The sequence below is a fragment of the Panulirus ornatus genome, chromosome 47 (genome assembly GCF_036320965.1).
Source record: "Panulirus ornatus isolate Po-2019 chromosome 47, ASM3632096v1, whole genome shotgun sequence".
Classification (NCBI taxonomy): Eukaryota; Metazoa; Arthropoda; class Malacostraca; order Decapoda; family Palinuridae; genus Panulirus; species Panulirus ornatus.
Genome location: NC_092270.1, coordinates 2,345,435 through 2,369,697, shown reverse-complemented (window position 1 = coordinate 2,369,697; position 24,263 = coordinate 2,345,435). Strand labels below are relative to the sequence as shown.

General features: G+C 39.4%; 2 protein-coding genes across 2 annotated transcripts in view; both read right to left on the bottom strand.

The window, feature by feature from the left end:
* Nucleotides 1-13,445, bottom strand: part of sn (fascin domain-containing protein singed) — a 154,167-nt gene extending 140,722 nt beyond the window's left edge. The window contains exon 1 of the mRNA XM_071689468.1: nucleotides 13,309-13,445. The gene's annotated coding sequence lies outside the window, so the exon portion shown is untranslated. The remainder of the gene's footprint in view (nucleotides 1-13,308) is intronic.
* Nucleotides 13,446-15,429: 1,984 nt separating this feature from the next.
* On the bottom strand, nucleotides 15,430-22,746 carry LOC139763432 (uncharacterized). The gene is made up of 2 exons (XM_071689466.1): nucleotides 22,604-22,746; nucleotides 15,430-19,933 (listed from the first exon to the last, which is right to left on the bottom strand). Exon 2 carries the CDS (start codon nucleotides 19,084-19,086, stop codon nucleotides 16,834-16,836), a length of 2,253 nt encoding a protein of 750 aa, XP_071545567.1. The 5' UTR covers nucleotides 19,087-19,933; nucleotides 22,604-22,746; the 3' UTR covers nucleotides 15,430-16,833.
* Nucleotides 22,747-24,263: the final 1,517 nt, after the last annotated feature.

The following is a 24,263-nucleotide window of genomic DNA, read 5'->3' as shown; positions in this document are numbered from 1 at the left end:
TTCTCTGAGCTCATAATATGGGCATCAAAAACTTACCTACCAGTTGTGATTACTTAAGCTTCAATGTAGCAGAACTTTGGCAATACAAGTGTCTTTATTTCCCCTTTTCGGGGATCATGCAATGGTTTGGGTACTTTCCTGTCGTCCACGCCAGCCTAATGCTAGCATACCGAACTGAAGCCCTTACTTTACCTTACGATGGTCTTCTTCCCCTACAGGTAGGTCTGCGCGGGTTCTTACCTCACCTTACGATGGTTTCGGAGGTCTTCTACCCCCACAGGTGGGTCAGAGACCTTAACGTACCTTACGGATGGTGTTGACTGTCTGAACATCACAGCTCAGTCTGAGACGCAGCTAAGCAGATAATGTTCAACTTTGAATGCAGCAGGCAAGCCATGCAGCTGTTTCGGCTTTGTGAGGGCCTGAGTCACGCCTTACCGGGGTCTAGAAAAGAATATGATTCAAGCCTAAGGTGTTATTTCTTGGTATGAGTCACGCCTTACCGGGGTCTAGAAGAGAATATGATTCAAGCCTAAGGTGTTATTTCTTGGTATATCATTCCAAGCGGTCTGGGGAGCACCTGGAATGCCCCGGGCCCACGTCTGGTGGGGAAGACTCAGGCAAGTCACAGGGAAATCCTTCCATACTCCTCAATCGCCCCTGCTCCCCTCCTCAATCAATACAACACAGGAACGACATACAACTGGTAGCATCGTAAGCCATATTAACGTTACCGTTTTCTTCACTCGAAAAAATAAATCCCAAAATCCGATCTTACTTGGGTAAGTAAAGCTGGTTCGAAGTTGGGAGGGAAAAAACAAAAGAGAAGCTTCTTTAAATCTATGGCATTGAATTCACATAATGTAACTATAAAATACTATAAAATATAGAATCAACCTGAAGAAAACCAACAAAGTCGTGCCAAACTAAATTCTCCACCGAGTGACAGTAACACCAGAACCAGTGCAAGTTCTTTTTTTTCAAGCGTCAAAAATCATTTTACATTCACTACTACATTTTATCTTCCCTTCTATTCTTAACCCCGACCTTGATGCCTATCGTGCTGTGACCTTACTCGTTTATCATGTCTACTCTGACCTTCGTCTCATACTTTAACACACAATCTTAACGTAAACTCGCAGTGACTCTAGAAAATATCTACCTAAAAAGCCTACGGTTCGCATATCCATCATCAGTAATTCCCAACAACCCGGGAAAGAACTGTACACAAAAACAGCATATCTGCACTTGTGTACACATGTAAACGAAATACAAATGTAAACACCACTATACTTAAAAAAGAAAAATCCTATACAGACTTGAGCCCAAACGTCCAAAGATATCACACCTGCTTTGAATATTTTTTTCCCCCAGAGCTGCACTTGTATATAAAAGCTGTACCTCACCCTTCCAGAAAAAAAAGACACAGTACACTACTGCTAGAACTGGAAAGTGAAGGGGTACACATCGTGAACCCCAACCCTGGTGGGCAAGTGATCTTTAGCAGTACCTTATAACCTGGTGTCTCCCAATCCTGGCTTCTGGTATAAACTAGATTCAAGGTCTCAAGCGATAAAGCTAAACCTTCCCTTCACCTCCAACGTTCCCCTTTCTCCAATATATAGTGGCACACACACACACACACACACACACACATCATAAATACATTAAATCCTCTCCTAATACTATGGTTAATAGGAGATACATAAAGTCTCTCAATCCCTTAATACACATCCTCAGCCCATGCCTATTCTGCTAAGGGGAAGTATAAACTTCCATGTAAGTGTCTCTTACTTTTTCCCTGAGGTTGATTCGTGAAGTAAGACTGAAGGTCACCAAGCTGTTTATATAAACCCTCTGACCATGATGATATCACCCTTGGGTACAACAGCACGACACCAGGAATACAATGGCCTGACCTCTGACCTGATCATTAAGGATCATGTTATAGGTCACACCGTCATATCCAAGGGCTGTAATCGAGAAGTTATAGGTCACACCGTCATATCCAAGGGCTGTAATCGAGAAGTTAAGATCTTTTACATTAAAGAATGGTGGACGTGATATCTCAAATGGCGGCAAAGTTATGTCATCTGTCCTGGACTCTGGAGTCTGTCTCTCACATTCATCCCAACGTTGGTTCCAAATATATACACTGGCACGAACCTGAACCTTGAGCAACCTCGAGTTATCATCGCCTCATCTTCTCGAGTTACTCCTCTGGCGAGTGAATTCTTCTATTTCGTCTCTGTATTTTATCCAAGGGATATATATATATATATTCTGGGTACATCGTAGACAATGAGTTCAAAGTATCGATAAAGAAAAACGTATCATAACGTGTGTGTGTGTGTGTGTGTGAACAAGTTTAAGAGACGGGGCAACATGTGAGTAAAACTCGCCCATGGTACATACAAAGTAATCACCGGAAAAGAGTGCTAATCCTGGATGTTCCCGCGGTGTCCCTTGCCAATTTAAAAAACAAAAACCACTGGAGCCGCTTCTGTGCTTGTTTTCAAACTGCCAAAGACCATGCGACCATGATTTCTGATTCGTAGGCGTATGGTGGGTATGGTTTGAAGGCAAGAGGTATAACAGCGTTGACCTTCCTGGCAGGTCACACTGTAACCTGATGATATTTCGAGTTAGAAAGGTTTCTAAATGTGTGAGTAAGGCGTGTACTGGCGTGTGACTAACGGCCAGCAGACGATGCAGAACAGTACGCTAGTAAACTGGGCTTATGGGTGTGCGAGATCGGCACATTCGTGACCTCTTGTGGCGGCTGAGTGAGTGGGCGTGGCAGGCCTCTCCACAGCCTTGACCAGTCCCCAACAGCTGGGTCGGATCGGGAGGGAAAAGTCAGAACTCCTTTGGGTGTTTAGAAACAAATGGTCGCTAGCTAGAGAGGAGACAGCATCCGTAAAACCATTTACATCACTGCTTTTAACATCAAATAATATTTAGAATTTACTGGTTTACCTTAAATAAATCTACCCATACCGTCATCAAACGCTCTTATCGATATTATTCATGCACTCTATATCAAACTGCATTTAACACAGTAAAGGTCTACAATATAAAAGTGTTTATGGTTAGATTACATCCATTATCACCGTTTCCTTTTAGAAGCTCTCGACTTGTAACTAAGCACAGAAGGCTACTAAGTAGTTAACACCTTAAGCAATGCAGTGCGACCTTTGGGAGTGATGCAGTGACCCCCCATACTTCATCCTTACGGATGTTCCAAGGGATAAGGATTTTGTCAGGGGTCTACATTAACAAAGAACCATGTGCAAACGACAGAGCCTACGAAGGTAATGTAGGTCAAGCTCCAAGTTTAGGTACTTTGGGCAGGTAAACATACTACGCGTGTCAATAAGAGATAAACTTGTCTATTGGTATGTAAATAGCTGGAATTTTAATTTTGATGCAAAAAAAATGTTTCTGCTCACAAAGGAATGTCTGCAATGTAATAACAATTCTCTTCCCATTTCCATTGAGTGGATCAAGTGTACAAAACCATCACATTGTAGAAATTAGTCTTCCAAAACTGGGGTTCCCAACGCTTCTGGACGACAAAAGGCGGGGGTGCCATGCTACCATTTTACCACTGGCACACCAAAGCCTTTGAATGGAAGTGGGGAAACTGGGTGCTACACTGGCACATTAAAAATGAAGAGAGGAAAAGCGCCAATAAAATAATCATCCTCACAACAACCACCACCACCATTGCGACGACCACCGTTCCCACAATCACCACCACAATTGACACTAGTGCAAATGCCACCATCCAATAAATCACCATCAACCTGACATTCATCAACATGGACGCTAGCAGCAACTGTTACCATCCACACTACTGCACTTACCACAACCCTCGTGACTACCACCTATCGCCAATCATCATTACCACCGGCCATCTCCATTTCCACCATCCTCACAATCGCTTCCACCAACATAAGCATCTTCACCGAGGCTCCATCACATTATGTTACCAGGCCCGGACGTCACACCCAAACCGTAAATGGCTATCGCTCTTCTCTTTACTGTACTGTACACATTCTTTTCATTATTTCTCAAAGAAGAGACTAAGTCAGGATCCTTGGGTAATGTGCTCAAGCATCGTACTGTCTTGCTCATGGGTGTTAGAAAATCATGTTAGTAAAGTTACTCACAGCCCATATGTATAACATTACAACAAAGAAAGAAAGAATATATATATATATATATATATATATATATATATATATATATATATATATATATATATATATATATACACGTAAAAATATGAAACTAAAGAATTTTTTATCCAAGACTAACAAAGCTACGCAAATTATGAAAAAAAAAAATCTTTTAAGTAAAGCAATATGTCGGCTGCGTGAGACCGTGGCGGTGGGAGTTTGGGATACTTGAGGAGGAGCAACGAGGAACAGCAGCAGCAAGAAACACATTCCCGGCATATCCAAGGCTACAGTTTCTCTCCCTCCAGCCTAAGTGATGGGTCCCGCGTGTCATGAAAGACAAGCTACGCTCCTTACCCTTTACACCAGCCACAGTTTATTCAATTATACTGTTTATGCAGTATTCAACATGTATGATCCAAGGGAAATATGTAAACTCATATATATATATATATATATATATATATATATATATATATATATATATATACACACACACAACCACCGTAATCAGGAAAATCTTGTTTAATTGGTTTACGTTTCAAAGCATTTTCGTATCTTTAGAATAGCGGTATAAGTCTGATATGAAAAATAATTGACAACATAAAAAATTAAGAGCTACATATATAAATCTAATAAGTCTACACAAAAATCCTTATGAATTTTAACAAACTAGAAGAAAAATTCAGACAAAAAGTTGAAAACAATCCAGAGACATAAGTCTACCACTCATGAATTAAAAGTATGAAATAAAAGTCTAATAAATAATTCAAAGCGCTAATTCAATATACTCCCACAGCCGACCTGAGAAGCTAACTGACAATTTCCAATTAGCAAACCTAAGACTGGAAACAAAAGCTTGGTACAGCCCTCACTTAGTAGTTAATAGTTTATTTAAAGGTGTTGTTCCCAAAGATTTAAATGCTCTCTCTCTCTCTCATATATATATATATATATATATATATATATATATATATATATATATATATATATATATATATAAAAGATAGCTGTCAGGCATCATATACTGGTAAAACTAAGAGATGATATCTCGGATATCGGAACAGTTTCGTCGTTCGTTGCTAACGGCCGGTTTCATGACTAACTCTTTTTTTCGGTTAATACGACCCACTCGCGGGAAAACGCTCACCCCGTCAGTGCCTATGTTTTCAGTAGTTATCAAGAGCGCGTGGGAGTAGGACCTCCTGACCATTAAAACTTTGGGAGCATTTATATACTTACCGAGATGAGCCTTCCACCTGGAGGCTCTACCAAGCTTTTCTGCTTCCAATCTTGATTCGGTAAGACATAAGTTTCCTGGAAATTGTCTGTTGGTTTCACTAGTCGGATACTTGAATATTTCAAGTCAGCTTAGTTGATTTTTCTTCTCGAAAATTTTTATCTTAAGCTTGTCACATGACTGAAATATACTGAAAACTGTATATACAAGGTAACCCAGTTGGGTACGTCACAGACAAGGGACATTCCAATGGTTAGATATTTGGAATCTAGGCCTATCATCTGCCACGGTCATTAAGGGTGTCAAAGTTATCATCACTAATTCACTAATCAAAAAGAAAAATACATTCTTAAGGATTTTTACCTTCATTCACAACTTCCCTCACACATACATCCTTGACCATATCATCACTTCATTACAGTAGCACTCCCAGTCTATGGTAACTTTTGTAGTGACCCATGTTAAGTATCCGCCAATCTTAAATTACCGTAACACATCTACATACATGTGGTACCTGTTTTACTCCTCTCCTGCCCTACTGCAACATAATAATAATCGTGTTATTTTAAGATTTAATCCACTCCTGCTCGACTACGTCTACATCACTTGTTATTTTTGATATTTTACTCCACTCCTCTACTAGTAACACATTCTTACATCACTTTCGTTTTATATCTTCCACAAACTTTCAATATAAAATGTTATCTTGTTCACACAACTATAACGGTAATATGTAACTATCAAAAAACGTTCAAACAATTCTACTTAAACCACTTGAACTGCAATACCCTAAAGTTATTAACTCTCCACTGTATCAAAGTTCTAATACCTATATATCTGCATTACACTGATTAACTTTTAAATCATAAACTCCATCACATTTTCTCCATAAAACTAGAAGGAAAACATAAACAAAATCATATAAGAAAAGCATTCTGATGAAATACATGCCCTGTGCCGCTAATAATAATAATAATAATAATAATAATAATAATAATAATAATAATAATAATAATATCCAGCCATCTAAGAAATATATGAAGTGGAAACTGAAATGGCCTGAGAATATAAATATACACCAACGGTGAACTATGTTCTAAGCATGATAACCAGAAGGTAAGATATCAATGACCTCAAAGGTATACCAACGGACACGCCGTAACGGAAACATGCTAGACCCGTAGCAGTTACACAGACCACCACGTAACGGGCCCACCTCCTGCCCGCCTGCCTGCCTAATCCAAGCACAGCTGATGCACCATCATGCTTTCTAACCGGTCCTGTGACGTCATGGACCCGTCAAACGTCGCCAAATTCTTCCCTGGGGTTTCATGGCAAAAACAAACAGCATCGTGGCAGTCTAATCTTCCAATGTCATCTGCCTGTAGCTACCAAGATATGAAAAAAAAAAAGTCTTGCAGAGGACTGTTAGCCTGCATGACAACAGAATGGATGCTACTGCAGAGGACTGGTAGCCTGCATGACAACGGACGGAATGAAGGGATGCTATTGCAGAGGACTGGTAGCTAGCATGACAACGGAATGGGTAGATATCATATATAAATATTTCTGAAGTGAAGTAGCTACTGCTTACTTTCCCGCCTAGAAAAATTAATTGTAATGCTTTATTATGATCTTCCTAATATATCAACAATTTACTTCCTCTAATTATACAATTCTGCTGGTACTTTACCAACTGTGATTGTCCATGTTTTCTGCCGTCTTGTTATTCACTGCGCTTATAAAGTGCGTCTCTACGTTTGGTGTATTATTCCTCTAGGCCTTGGAAGATGTGACCTGTAGGGCAAAGGGCCCCCCAGTGGTCATGTAACCTGACCGGCAGCTAGCCACAGATTTGGTTTAGCTGGTATAGGGGATAAAAACACATAAACTTACCGGGTGAAAAGACATCGTAGGATAGTACAACTCAGAAGAAACATCCTTTTTATCAGAAGACCTGCCGGGTAGAAAGACCTCTGCGGTGGTGTGTTCTGCCTGTTAAAAAGATACCACACGGAAAGGTGGCCACACTTTTCTACCAAGTTTAATTTGCATCTCCCTCCCTAAACAAAGCAAACATTTTTATGAAAATAAAACATCAATGAACCAATGTTAATGTTAATGCGAGTGTATATTTCTATGAATGTCAGAGTGCATTTATGAGTAATGTTAATCAATAATCTGTAACAATTATTGCAACCGACAACGCATAAAACATTCCGAATCAGATTATTTACATTTTATGGCAGTGTTGTTCCAGTAATAATGAACTTTCATACGATGATGGTGTGCGGACGAGTCGTTACTCTACGTTTATCCTATTTCAAAATTAATCATAAAGTTATAGGCTCAGAGGCCAAGACATGTGGACTGAGGATGGGTAATAAAAGAGATGGATGTGTCATAACGCAGAATGAGAGGCGCTGACCGATACATTAGTCCATCTTTTTATATAAAATAGGATTCTTTTGAATGAAAATTACTAATAAACTCTGCTCCTAATTACTTGTGTCATTCTGTATGACACACACCAATAATATGCACATAACAGCAGGTTATAACGTAGTTTATTAACTAATTATTGTCTCGGTCCATCTTCTAGCAGCCACTGACCATTACATCATCATTAGTGCACTGAATTATAAAAAATAAGCTTTTATTTGATTCCAGCATACAATATGTTCATATGCTCACACGCCTGGGAAGGATACTGGAAACTGATCAACATCAGATATGAGGTTTGCAAACTGTTATTTTACTAAACAGTGAATGCAATAAGGGAGGAAAAAATAACTAAAATATTACCTAAAAGGGTATAAAACCGCCAAAGCAAAAGTCGAGCACGGAGGGGTGGCAAGAGCGGCCCGCTAGCCTCATCATTACCATCCCGGCCAGTGTTGTTGTGGAAGCCAGTGCGGGACTCCCCTCCCTGTTTGTCACCCACCCGCTCCCTCCCTCTCACATGCCACCCTCATCCGTTACCTTCCCCTACTTCCTATCCTTACTCTCGCTCACCAGACCACACAGCCCTCACTCCCCATGCTATCCTCCCTCACCCGCTCACCCTATCATTTCCTCTTCCGCCCTTCCTATTTTCCTCCAGCTCACACCTGACACCCTCTACAAGTCCACACCAACGCCCTTCCTAACCACCTACGCCCGGCTTCCCCGACACACAACTCCCACCCAATGGCTCCCAACCTGCGCTCCCCTACCACCATTACCTTCCCCAACATTCCTTTACCATCCTTACCTTTCCTTCAAAACCTCCGTTACTTTCCCACCACCCCTTCCTACGTTATTTACCTTCCATATCAGTCTTACCTCTTCAACACAACCAACCCTTCTCCAAACATTCTTACCATTTCCTTGACCCAAATCTACAGGGTTCATGTGTTAAAGCTGGGAGCGTGTACGTGGCCAGGTATCCCTACTAACCACCAACGCATCGCACCGCAACGCACACAATCAACCACGCACACTAGTCTTCACTCAAAAGCTTCCTATGTAGTGTCTCCTTTAATTATAGAAAAATCATATTCTACTTTCATACAAATAACGACAGAAGAAACCATTATCTATAAAAGGTGTAAAAAAATTACAATAAATTCACACACCTGACAAAAGCTATATAGTGAAAAAACCTCTCTACATTCTTATCCTAGAATACACGGAAGGCAATGATCAGCCTGCAAGTGTTACTAATAGTGGAACGAGATCTTTCTAAGATCTCGTTGCTTTTAAGGTGAGTAAAAAAAAAAAAAGCAAGTAAGTCCGGAAGACCTGTTTGGAAAAATATAAATTTCCAATAATTTGATATTCACAACTGCCTCCCCGCATCGATCATGCAACAATACGTTCCTTTATGGCTTGTCCACTTCAACGCTGTTGAAGTTATGTTCGTACCATGAAGTTAACAAATTTAAGCGCTTTAGCACATCTACATAAGCAAGAGTAATCTAAAATACTTTCATCTGAAAGTGCAGTATATTTTGTTTCATAAAGCATCGTGCTTCAGTGCTTCATTCATACCATATACGGGCTTCTTTGAGCCATCAAATACCATAATGTGCGGGGAAAATTGTCAGTCTCTGACGAGTCAGCCGAACAAACCCGTGCATCATCAATATGTAGAATGATAAACTCTTATCCTCCAAACGTCACTTGTCAGTCATAATTTTCTTGGCGTTGAGCATCTCTAGGTATGGATCTCGTTCCTTCAAAAGACCGTTTTGAAGAAAATACTGTTCTCTCTCGTATGGAACTATTTTGAGATGCGATCACTCTTCCTCACAGGATCATCACAGGTGAAAACACATGAACTCACAGTACCGGTCCCGAGGGAAACCAACCTCTCTCAAACATGGCCTCGGGCAGGGTAACTCTCCTTCATATGGGCCTCCCGGGTGAGTGGACCCACAGCGTCCTTGCCCGGCAGTCACAGAGTCTAGGTTATCATGTGATCACCCGTAGTGGTCAACGTGATCTGTTTAACAGGCTCCTACCAAGGTTCTCTTCCTCCGCTCTGGCCATGTGTAATACTGGTCAGGCTTGAAGGAACTGTTTGTTTGATAAATACATAATGAAGAAGTTATGATTCAATTTGAAAAATCCTTTAAAGGAATGAATACCTTAGGGCCAACCAGACTCATGTTCCTCCTTCCCGAAGAGTAGTCTTCAAGCCTGAAAGAAAACTGAACTTGTTCATTGCAACGTTACACATATACCAAATTAATCAAAATTACATTCAAGCCTCGTGTAACATACCAGATGACTCACTACTTACAAACTTTTTATCTCAATCGTTCCACGATCTGGCCTTACTTGTGAATATACAGCGTGTGCTGACAACTCCTACAAGTAGACTAAGAAAACAGGCAGATTTTGTCGCAAATGCTAACTTGGCAATAGTTAGGTCGCAACTGAGTTCCCAACATTGAAATACGAGGTGACCAGCTGTGACGAAATATCCACTCAGATTAAATAGGCTAGAACCCTGTACACCTATCAAAAAGGAAATGCAGCATCTCCCGAATCTCGTGTTTACTGAATATTCTGTAATAGTTATATGTTACCATTCACGACGTGGAAACTGTTAATGCTATACTGTCACTTGGCGGGTTACCTATACATCTATTTTCTGTTCATAAACAGCAAAACTAAACCTCTCTCAAGCTGTTACTGAACCAGCCATTTTCCTCATTTTACATCTCTCAGATACCTCACCCTCTCCTAACACGCTGATAAAACTAAACCCTATCTTGCTGTAAACTTTGCGTATAACTTACGCAACCTGCCATCTAACGTAGCTTGTCAGCGACCCAGCTTTCTCAGCGAGAGCCTGGTCCATCAGTCGTTGTGTAGGTCGAATCTCTAAGCAACCAGGTATGGTGCAGCTTAGTGGATATTGTTGTTTCTTAAAAAGTTGACATTTGCCCATAGTCTGGTACAACTTATAGGATACTGTTGTTTTTTAAAAAGTTGACATTTGCCCATAGTGTTTCTAATGCTTGTCGGTCGCTGCCCATAGTGTTTCTAATGCTTGTCGGTCGCTGCCCATAGTGTTTCTAATGCTTGTCGGTCGCAGGTTAACGGATGACAGCCTCTTACACTGCTATTTTCACTAATGCCTTCAACGTCATCTCTATTCTTTAGTAAATTTACTTTGCAGATTCTACTGTCATTACTAAAAGATAAGGAATTATCTATGCAAACTCTGGTTAATTCTGGGTTATTACGTAGGCCTCATCACAGCAATTCAGGCTTTACTGAAGGCAGTAAAGACAACCCTCAGTTGCTTTCGAACCTAGTCATATCTCAAGCCATAACATGTGTGTTAATGCATACTGATCCACTCGCATATAAATGAGCAGTAGTCGCAGATCCGACATTTCCTTTGTTGGTTTCTAATGTGGTATACATTATGACTCGCTGATATTCTCTGCAGTGCTCACTTCAGCCCCTCTCGGCAAGCATAATGTCACGATTTCCTTCGTTCCATCCACTGCGGTGGGATTGAAGATCAAGTTATGTTCTGACTCCTACAAAACCCAGAGACGATCTTACCACCCTCATTCTGCTGTCACTCATGAAGCTTTATTTCCTGTTAGACTGTGCTGTTATCAATGTCTGGTTAACCTGCAAGATATAGAAGGGTTACAAGCATAATTCCTGGGGTCAGTTCTTTGTCAATGGATGCAAAATATGGCGAGGTTCTATTCCCCAATATAATCAATGACCTCCCCAGCTTCTGAGAGGCTCAGAACCATTCCCCTCGGTTCCTGACTAATCTACTTCCATTAATGGGCAAGATCATCCGGGCTTCTTATCAGCAACTTTCTCAGGTCTTTCTTTCTAAAACGGAAACATTTCCCCCTGTAACAATAAAATTCCATCGTCTCTGTACCTGACACAGAAGAATGACTGAAACCCTTCTCCCTTCCTCCATGGAACTCTTCCCTTCCCTTAGCAAATGGTCAAAGATTTCCCCTCTTTCACTCATCCTGAAACCTAATTCCTCATAGAAGGCCACTGATACGTATTTACAGTTTACCATAGCAGCCAGGCTATGATGGAAACGCGCGTCTGCGGACCGCGACTTCCAACGCCTTGGTTGACCAAAGATCCAACTTTGCAGGTTGGATGAGCCCCTTATGGGAACAGAAAACCTACGATGACTTCCTAAGGTACACTCAAACCAGTGGGCAAATGACTTAAACCACTTGCTTTCCCTAATGTTGGGCTAGCTCCTCTTGCCCGCCATGTAACGAACCAAAACCCCTTCCTTTTTTAGTAAATCAGAATGAAATCTCCCTTCCCTATTGCACGCAGTCGTTTCACCCACTGTAACTGCTTTGATTTCAAGGATGAAGTTTAGTTTCTTTAGCTCTTTTTATCAGATCATTTCCCCTTTTCGTAACATACTACTGACGAGCCCTTTAAAATAATGTACATTCTCATTTTCCTCAACAGCCAACACTCATCTTTCCTCGCACTTACTGGTCCGCTCATTTCTTTGCCCCGCGTACTACTGCGAACAATGTACAGACCTGCACTGAGGAAAAACAAGCTGGATCGTTAATTATCCAATCCCCCTAACAATTCTCACATAAAATGAGGGGGAGAAAATGGCGTCATCCACATACGTTTGGAGGGGATGAGAGGGAAGGAGGCAACAATCAGATGCTGGTGTAGCTGTACAGCATCTGGTGCGTTCGGGCGTGGCGGCTGACCATACATCAAAATTTCTGAACCTCATGCTTACCACCCCAATACCATTTATCATATTTGTTCTTACATGCTCCACTAACGCATAAATTTCAAAATAAGATACATAATGAATTAGCCCTTAAATCTTTAATCAAGCATCATAACAGTGCTTTGTGCATGTACCGATTACTCGGTCGGACAATGTTAACAGTGAATCACAGATCATGAGCGGTCTATCACGCCTGCTAAAATTGTGAGGTAAATTTCGACCACTTGATCAAGCAGTAAATGCCAGCCCGAATCTGTCTCGGTTGCTAACCCACCCACCCCCTTCCAGCAGAAAGTTGCCAGCTAGTGTTTCCAGACCCACGCGTCCCAGACCATCACAAACTTTGCGAATCAACCCATTCACTTGGAGCAAGTAATACAACGAAATTCACGACTCAACAGAGAGCAAACACATCATAAAACTTCAGTTTATGAGGAAAGACTGAAAGCGACCTCTGTAAACAAGGAAGTTATCCGTAAGCCACCACCTTCTTACCGTCACAACAAAGACCGGCTTTGCGACTCACGCCTGTCAAACTCGCCACGTTTTACCAATCTATTTCATGCTAACGAAAGGAACAGTATACACAGTCACTCTACATGCAACTTTTCTTAAAAGGAACTCACCTTTACTCTTCAGATGAGCTGTAATTCCTCCCAAAAATTACAGAGGCAACAGTTCTGTTGACGAAACGCACGCAATTCACCCTACCGACACAAACTCTTGGCGTGAACTGACTCGTATCGAGCGACTCAACTCCGCGGCCCAGAGATGCCAAGCTGCGCGACACCGATACAACTCAGGACATACGCGCAGGACAACTCAGGTACTTCAGGACAATTTGTGTTTCTCAAAACAGTTTATTCTTTTCCTTACTATATACCCCGAAGTTACCATCGAAGCATTTCACGGGACGCTATGAACGGCTTTTCAATCTCGGAACGACGCACCCACGATGCTGAACGTGTACAACTCGATAGCACCCCACATTACAGGACAACCCGTGTTAAGATATGGCAATACATTCACATGATGCCAGCACGTGCACCGCTAGGGAATGTACCTCACGACACACATCACTGGGTTCATGTTTGTACATGGAAAAAACTGCATCCCAGACCAACATATATATATATATATATATATATATATATATATATATATATATATATATATATATATATATAAGTTCCTTAGGATTGATATACTGCAGATCGCAAAATAATATACTGCTGAGAACAAGTATCTCCAACACGCGTTTTAAAGTACAGCACCCAGAACAAAATATGAACCAATGTGCTACAAGAACCACATATATTTCGAGGTAAGAGCCGCGAGAAAAGGTACGCACCTCAGGAAAATTTGAGTTGATCACTTAAAAAAAAAAAAAAAAAAACTAGCAGATATGCAACACCACAACATGTGTAGCTCAAGACAAAATACCACATAAATCATATTGAAACATGCTCTCGTTTTTCAAGACATTCCACGAGTATCAAGGACAACGCGTCACACGATAACGTTTACACCACGATGCAACAGATGCCACAATTCACCACAGAAAACAGGTAACAAAGGAAGATACACATAAAGGAAACACGGTACATATGCAGCACGAAAACACAAATCAAAGGACATGTTTCGAAGGACAACACCAACCACAGGACGTTTCAAATGACAACACATGCACCACAAGGTATGACCCAAGGTACAACAAAAGTACCACAGGACATTGCCCCACGAACGACACACGTATTAAGTTCTTCGGAACAACACATCTACCACAGGACATATTCCAAGGGAAAACACACACACTACATAACATGTTCTGAGACAGCACATGTACCACTGGGCAACACGTTCCATAGGACACTTGCCAACACGTTACACAGGACACACTCCATGGGAAAATAACATGTCCACGTAACATGGGCCACATTTCATAAAACACAAATGCACAAAGTACATTTATTCAAAGGGAAAACCTCATATTGGAAATGAACATCACGACATGCATAAGGCAGCATGTGCCACATGATCAATCATACAATTCAACGAGTACCTCAGTGTATATTCTGTACCCACTCGCACGCACTTTGTTTCTTTGTATCCCTGCTCTCTCCATGATTGTCTTTAAATGCGGGAACTAGAAAAGGGTTAGTCGAAGACTTGGGCAAATAGCATTGTCTGTTGTTCAGGTATCATTTTCTATGCACTGGTTAGTTATCAACTTCACTGGGGTAAAATACTTCAATTATCAAGCTTGCATTCCAGTAATCTGGTTTTTCTTCTAAATCCACATATATCTCCAAGCCTAATGCAGAACCTACACCCTTACTACCCGAACTACTTTACTCATTCTTACACAATTTACAAACTACAGTTTCCTGCACCCATTACTCACAATGGTAGGTACCTTAATCTCCAAAGGAATGAGAGGAATGTGCTGTCACCCGATCTATTCTCAGTCTACTCCACTATCATCACAAGAGAAGCTAGAGGGGATCTTTATACCCTTTCCCATAATCATGACACTAATGAAAGGCTTTACATTGCTTGTTGTTTAGCTTCCTAAACATTGCCATCTTGAAACTTCCCTCATACGACACCACTTGTATCCGGCCAAAAATATTCATGTTCAAGAAGTTAAATTCTTGTAATGTTTTGTGGTACATCAATCACAATTCATTTCAATCAGTTGCAAATCATGGTGTTTCAAACTTTTATATTCAGGAGGAGAGACAGAATTTCCTTAAATGGTACCAGAAACTAAAACTTTATTTTTATCATGCATTGTGAAAAATCTAAAAAGATCGCAAATTGCAAAAACCTTAGTTTGACAATAAAATAGCTCACATTTTCAAACAGGATTAACATTAATGGACTGCAATAAAATAAAAGGTAAACAGTCGCCCATTACAAGATTCTTTTAAATTACAGACATTTATCATTATTCCTCAAGAGCACAAAACTGAAATTCAATGTGTACTATCAACTCAAATAACAAACTGAATCAATGTATGTCTTTTTCAATGCATGGATTGACATCGAGAATATGACAAATAAAAAATCATATAAAAGATAATAACACTAGTAATCTATGAAAAGGATCATATTATAAATGAACAAACCTATGAAAAAGATCTGCTTTAAAAAAAAAATGGAAGCATATATCCATCAAGTGCGAGAGACACCCGTTTGTACCTGCTCAAATACTTTTCATAAACGAAAATAACAACTCAATTTCTAGCTATCACTTATGGAACTTCAATCAGCGTTCGTCACATTTCTGTTCCCCTTAGACGAAAAAAAGTCACAGGATAATTCATGCAAAGAGCTAAAACAGTAGTGCACCACACAAAACCGCATTATAATCTACAAAATCAACTGATGCTGTGCAAACATTCCTTATCATGTGCCTCGATCACCATAATCCAAACTAATCAATAATGCTAAACTCAAATAACTTCCTTCAAGAACTACCTCATAAAATTCCAACCTAAACAATTTTTTAATTTAAATCTCCATTTAGACGGAATACCAAACAATATTTACCTCATGCACTTGTGTTAGGAGCTTTAGGCTTGGTTTAGGAAAATGGAAAAAAAATTTAAAGTGTCCCATGACAGAATATCTGAACTGAAATATTGGTTGCGTGACTTGTGGCCTCAATCTCTCCTTTGGATACAACAGAAACCCACACAGCTTTAATAAACTAAAAATAAATACATATATGTGCATTAAAATAACAGCTTTTCTCTATCACTGCAATAAAATGATATACATATTACCACAGGTCCAATTTCCAAGGAAGTCCCAGCGTTACCCAGGTCCTCTTTTTAAAGGCTCCTGCAGCCCAAGCTTGCACTTCTTGTGAGACGGTATGTAAACTCCTTTTGAGTGACTCATTTGACGGGACTGTACTCCTTATGATACAACTTCGCCACGGGTGACTTCCTTGCGAAGTAGCCTTGAGCACGTGAAGTCAAGTACTACTCACCCCTCTCTCTCTCTCTCTCACTCTCTATATATATATATATATATATATGTATGGGTATCATTCAAAAAGATATTCTGCTCAAAGTAATCATATATGCAACAGTACAAACTGTAAAATGAGTTTGGCGTCTTGAACAGTCCAGAAACCACGACTAACCACTGGTTATGTGGCTTGTTGCATGATCTATAAAGTTCATCGTATCTGCAATTATGTCGCCACATAAGAGGCACTGATGACCTTTGTGCGCAAGAAAATGCTGCATGTTATGGTAGGTATATGCTGTCTCATTGTCAAAGGTCTCACCACAAACATTGCACTCGATGCATGCACACACAGTTTCTGGTGTGATATAGATAGTGTCCCAGATACATCCTTTTCTTAATTCCAGGTCACGTTCACCAGAAGTAACAGTTTTATTCTGCCACTTAAAGTCCCCTACCCATTCCCCCATATCGTGGCATGTCATGTCATTAAAATCCCTAGAACTACGTACACTAGGAACTGTATCAATATAAACTTGAGAACCATTAAAATCCAATGAAGAGTTTGAGATGATGTAGTTCTGTAAAACATCTACAGGATTCTGAAATTTGTATGGAAGAACATAAGAGCCACCGTTCAAGCTTTCCTCAAATTCATCCAAATCCTTCTTTATGTGCCTTGCCTTAAAAGTAGTGTTGGAACTCTCAATATCCTTGCTAACCGCTGCTTCCAAATGGAATTCATTTCGACAGGATATAACTGTGTGACAATAAAACATGTGGCTGCAATAAAACGTTTCCCCACATTTCCTGCACCTTATACATTTCTTGTGAATAACTGCATCATCATATGATAAAACTTTTCCACAGTGCTCACAAGCATATTCCATGCGGACTGAGTTTTCATACCTTTTCTTGTGTACAAACTTACAATGCCGAATTAGCCACCCCTTCAATTTAAATCTTTTATTACATAATTTGCAGACATATGGTTTAGCGTCAGAATGTTTCATTATATGTCTCTTCAAGTGCGATGAGCACACAAACATTTTGTTGCAAACACTGCATTTAAACTTCACATCTTTACGCTTAACACAACTGTTCTCATAAGCATTGGAGTGAAACATTCTACTAGACTTCTTGCGTTGACCTTTATTTGGACGAGAACTGGGATCACTCTTGTGGCTTTGCGTATGCAGTTTTAAGCTTTGCTCACACACTTTGCGTTGGTATGGGTTTCCACAAGAAAGCGCCTTTCTGTGTTTCTGAAGACCAGAGTACTCAGTGAATGCTTTGGCACACAGTGAACATTTATAAGGCTTCTCATCTGTATGTATCCTTAAATGACTTCTTAGTCGTGTAAAACCTTGTAATTTCTTTCCACAAAGGTGACATTTGCATGATTTTTCCTTTTGACAAATTTCTGCAGGGCCAGAATAATTCCTGGAAATCATACCTTTTTCTTTACACACATAGCACTGATGACATTCTCTGTCTTTCAGTCTTAATGATTCTCCTTTAGTTTTCTTGAATCTTCCTTCAGTCTTGTTCAGCAAACCTGAATCCTTTGGACTGTGCTTAGTGCGCCGCTTTCTATGACGACAAAGATACGATGAACATCTGGTTCTTTTCTTATATACACTGCGCTCAAAGGGTTTTTCTTCTAAATGCTTTTTGTAATGCACTTTCAGGCATGCAAGCCGCAAGAATCGATTTTTGCATATTGTGCATTTGTATGGCCTCTCACCTGTATGTTGTTTTGAATGAGACTTCAAGCGGTACATAAATGCATACCTCTTTCCACAAACCTTACACTCGAAGGGCTTTTCACCTGAATGTATCTTCTTATGATTCCAAAGAGACTGATAGTACACATACCTTTTTGAGCATATCTTACACTCAAATCTTTTTTCTCCTGTGTGCTTTCTTGCATGATTCCAAAGGCACTGATAATAGGTGAATGATTTTTCGCAATCCTTGCATTTAAAAGGTTTTTCTCCTGTGTGTTTTCGCATGTGACTTTTGAGCGATGACATCTGTGTTAATCTTTGTTTGCACACATCACATTCATAGTAGATCTTACCATTGTCATCCTTCTTCGCTTGACTGTTTTTGGCTCTGGAATACCGACTTTTAAATCTTTTCTTTAACACTTTACTGTTCTGGATGCTTTCAGTTGAGTTTCCCTTTGTGCTAAAAGCCTGGATATCATTAGCAATATGGTCCATGCGAGTAAAGTTATCACAAAGTGCGCTAGCAGAAGACTTTTCAAGTGTATCGTGGTCCGAATCAAACCGGTTAGGTAACTGTAGATATGAGACCCCATTCATATATTCTTTTGAATGTAAGGTCATATCTTTCTGAAGCTTGCGTGATCGCGAATATGATTCACGACACACATTATCATTACGTACAAAATACATAATTCCAAGGTAATCAGTAGTGCATAAGATAAAGAATCAGCTCTCAATCAATAATCACCCTCCAAAAAAGACTTTCTTGCAACACGAAGAACTTACAAAATACCACTAAAATCCTGATGGTGTTAAACATACATAATCATAAACTGTGCACCATGACAAGGTATCAGTGACACAAAAATTCAATATGTAAAACATACACATCACCATTAAACTACTAAGTGTTATAAACAGGTAATCACCATAACAAGGAATAATAACGATGAAACATAAGGAAAACTCAATTACTCTGCTTCTGAGACTGCCAAAACTTTTGCTATTTTCTGTGAATTCATACAAAATTAGTCTACAATTCCCATACGTTTTCAGACAGAAACCTGATGGAAAGTTTCATACTTCTCTTGGAAGACAGTTTTCAGTCTCCAAATTAAAATTTCAGCAAACAGGACTGTCAGTCTTTTGGACGCAAGCTGATTCTCCACTAAAACTGTCAAAACTAAATATCATTTCTTCACTTGCATCAATTTCAATGATGTTCTACAGTTTTTGTGCAGTAGTACAAAGGATAGATGGAGATGGGAACGATATTAAGAAATGCACTTTTCCAGTATCTCGGCATTAGCACTTTTATGTTCAAACCATCAATTCAATGGACACGAGTCACACAATACTTTAACTACTAATCTGCTCTGAATGTTCCCTTCACAAATAAAGCATCGGACACCTAGAAATATGAAGGCTGTTCCACACGGCAATCCAGGTTGAAGTTGGGAAGAAGCGGTGGGTGAGACTGAAGACACACTGTGTTAATACATCTTACATCTGTGCTTCCATGAGCTTTCACACACACCTGTTAAAGGAAAAATAATGTATCCTGTGTAAAATTACGGTAGAAATATCTTTTCCAAAATATCTAAACCAGCCATTCCGGAGGTTGTGCGTATTTTGCTCCCTCTAGCCAACCATGAATATCTTTCGATTCTAGTTTTTCAGTAACGAAGTAAGGCCGAACGAATTTAATGTATTTTAGTCTGCATAACGACTTTTATTCTTTTTTTGCATATTTCTTGCTTTCCCCAAGAACAAAGATGACGAACATAAACATCCGTCCCTTCACATCATAATCAAGGAACAGAATATTGCCACAGCACTTTGACCGTGCAGCAACTCGGACTTTACTAACAAACTATCCATTCCTGTAGTAAAAGGTTTTCTTTAATTTACTCGCAAGTCTGAACAGGTGCACGAAGCATGTGATTACGTAAGACAAACTTACTGAATGTTATGGCAATATTGAAAATAAATTGAATAGCTAAACAGAATGAGGCGCCAATTTCCAATATAACCCTAATTAATTTCCATCAACATATATGTTCTATCAGCTTAATTTTGTAACTACACGTACAACTTTTACTCTTTCTCTTTCCCTTTAATATCCACCGAAGACTTTCATAAAAAAAAAAAACACGATTGGGAATTGTAATGCATTATAAAACAAAAATTTTTCTGTGCGATTTACATTTACCATCATTTGTTCTACAGAATTATAAAAGCAAAGGCTAAATAAACATATCCTACAAAAAAATCAATCTAAATTTCTTTATTTGCAACGCATGAAGTTCCCACCCTTTGCATAAAGCAGTGCTTATCTCACGGGCTCGTCACTGTGTAACTACAATGACCTTAAGAACAGATAAGGTGGTCAGATTCTTGGGGCGGACGTGAACATTTCAAGGCTCTTCCAAAAAATTTACTTCTTAATCGTAAAGCTATCAATTTTGCTCTTTAATACGTACATCATCTTTATGCGTGAATATTGCAACTGCATTTTTATTGATCACACTAACTTCACAAATCCCAACTAAACTTACCTCTTTGCCTATACTAATAGTCTCACGGTAATTATCATTCATATTGTCAAAAATATTAAATTCTTGGTATAATGCATTATATGTGCATTTCATACTAAAGGATTAACCCGATATGTTGTCACCCAACCCACAGGAAACATGGCATACGCGTCCTTGCCCTTTAACGGGGGTATGCTAAAAACTGGTGAAGGCAAAATACTTATAGCACTCGAGAATGATGTTACGCGGTTATGTCATGGGTGTCAGAAAGAATATTCTGCCTAATCAAGATAAGTTTCTACTGATTAGATATCATCCAGTATGTCATAAATGACATTAGTTGTATACACAATGAAGCAGGTCGCCTGAAAAAAAAAAAAAAAGTGGGGGCTAATGTTTGAGAAGGCACTTCAACGAAAGCCTTTGCAGCACATCTCTAGTAACATCCATATTTTGCTGACACAACAGCAAACGACGGAATTTACGTACATTTTCATTATCCGTGATTTCAGTGTGATGTCCCTCTATACACTTTTGATCAAGCAGTGTCATAATTTCCTTTACTTAAAGTGAACTCGTTTGATAGTTAAACAGTTTCTAAATATGACATTTCTAGCTATAAGTCAAGAAAAAACAGGAATACAGTCGCGCACAATATAGTAATACCGACATTTCAGAACGGAAGTTTTGTTTGTTCACAATGACCTCTTCATTGGTCTACTATCCCAGGCCTCTATATACGTCTATCAGTATTAATGTACAAGATGATACAAGTAGTTATACCTGCGCACTGTACACTCAATTTCCATCATTATACAAGACAGTGATTTCCATAATAACGTGTTGATAATTCTGCCGACTTGTCGGTACGGGTAGGTTACTATGTTGAGAACTTAGGTTATCCGATCTCTATTATTCATTCCTGGATTTATCAAATTTTTTCTATAAGAAAATTGCTTTGGAAAATAAAGAAATTTATACCGGGATCGGGGAAATAGCCATACTCATCGCTATCTTGAAAATTAGGAAGTGATAGGGTAAAATTCTAACCATCCTTACCTGGCCCATAACCGGAGCGCTCTCCACAGACCTTAGCCTGTCTCAACTGCCCTACACAAACGTGGGGAAAGGGAAAATAAAATACGTATGTCGAAAATAAACTAGTTTCAAAATGTCGTTTGACCAACCTAAGCCGATTAGCAAAAATAAAAAAATAATATATCTACGGCACTGACGACCGTGAAGACACTGTAAGCACATGACATAAACTTGACCTTATTCAAGAAATTTGAAATAACGAACTTAATTTACATATAGCAATGTTGTATGATATTCATATATGAAAGCTTACTGCGCTCGTTAAGGACAGTCGTACTGTAATCAAGTTTCCAAATAAATGCTTCACTGCTGCCAAAAAACATGGCTGCCCCATGGGGGAGCGACAGCAAACCAAATGAAGTTAGAAATTTGCGTGACTAATCACAATTCAATAGTTAGATAAAACATGAACTTGCACTAGATGTTATATGAAACATACATGACTAAGTCTAACAAAAAAAAAAAAATCGTGTAGCAATCTAACGTAATTCTAAACAAAACTTTAATCAGTATTTGGTTCTTAGTGTAACGACCTGGGAGAAATCCTCTACTAAACTCATGAAAATGCTTACCGTTAGCCGTGTTAATGCCAGTTCGTTCGTATGTGTTTGTACAACATTATCTAGATTTCATTAACTTGCCAGGTCTTGAGGATAACAAAGGCGACATGGAAAGTACTTGTCCATCTCGCGCGTGTGACTTCCTACCAAGAGCATCTCCCACGAAGTGAACAAGAACGTAGGGACGCGACGCGACGCTGTCCGGTGGACTCCGAAATTAATTCAGATTTATAGATTGAATTAATAAAGATTAACCAATTATTATTTCAATGTGACAAATTCTTAAGAACAAATATAGTTGATAATATCAAACTTAATCAATGTGTAAACAACCTCACAGCTCAAATTCAGTTTGAATTTCTTATTTGTACTGTAAAATATTTCACGATTACAGATATTGCAGCCTCGTACAACAAATTATGAAAAGTTGAGAATCATTACATTTGTTATTTATCATTCCCTTAAGAAATCCGAAGAATTATTTTTGATAATCCAATGCATCTATTAGTCAATAATTTATGGACTGGCAATAATATTTTTGATGATAAATGACCAGGGATATGCTAATTATTTGGGTAATCTTATGATACAGATAAAGAGCAAGAATAATACCAAGTTTGAATAGACAAGACACGATTCCTTGTGAATGAGGATGAGGAAAAATTCATAAAGTGGAGTGAAAATAAGTTGTTCATGTGATGTAATCCTCTGAACTTCGCCTTCAGCAGGGAACCAGACTGTGACTTTCTGAGGGATCTCTGAAACCGGTCAAACAGGTTTTTCTATGTTCCTGCATCTCCAAGACATGTCGACTGAAACTCATTTGCTGCCCCTCCTCCACTAGTGATTTTTCTTATCTATATCATATAGATAGCCGACATCCAGTTGGGAGGTTAGAATGTAAAACTCTAACATGATCCCGTACAAGTCCTCTTCGTTACTCGAGACACCACTATGTACGACAGTCTGCGACATGGGTAGCACCTGTGTCAACAAGAGCAGCCTGGGACAGGACGCGAAGTGACACCTGTGCCAATATGTCTCTAGGTAAGGGGGACGTGGGATAATCCAAGACTAAAGTCATCAGAAGAGAAATTTCTAACATGGATCAGATATGTTGTAGGTTTGTATAATGATTATCGGAAGAGACTGTGCAATACTGCTTGATTAGTTTTGAAAATATTTCAAACAGAACAAGAAACGGAGACCTAATCTAGCAAGCGTATGACTGATGCTATGGTATGTTGGCAGTCACAGGTAATCAAGAGGAAAATAGGCCAGCACGTCTTGATGTTTGACTCGTCTCGTCCCTCCCATCAGAGATACTTGTAATAGTAGGAAAAAATATATATAAAGCCTTCAGAGCAAGACAGACAGCTTCGACCAACAACTATCCCCAACCTCCTATCAACTGATCAAGACTCGATATCATCCAAAGGGGTAACATCAGCCGACAATAACCCAGACGTTGGCAAGTCTACACTGTAGATCAACAGATTGTACAGTCAGCAGAAGTGACCCAGCCCGATAATGCCACCATTCTGATTTGAAAACTTTTTTTTTTTATAACTTTGCATAACTTATGTTTGCAGATCCTCATATGCGATCTTGCCCACTGAGGATCGACCTAAGACTGGACTACTTACCTGTACATTCAACATTGATCCTGCCT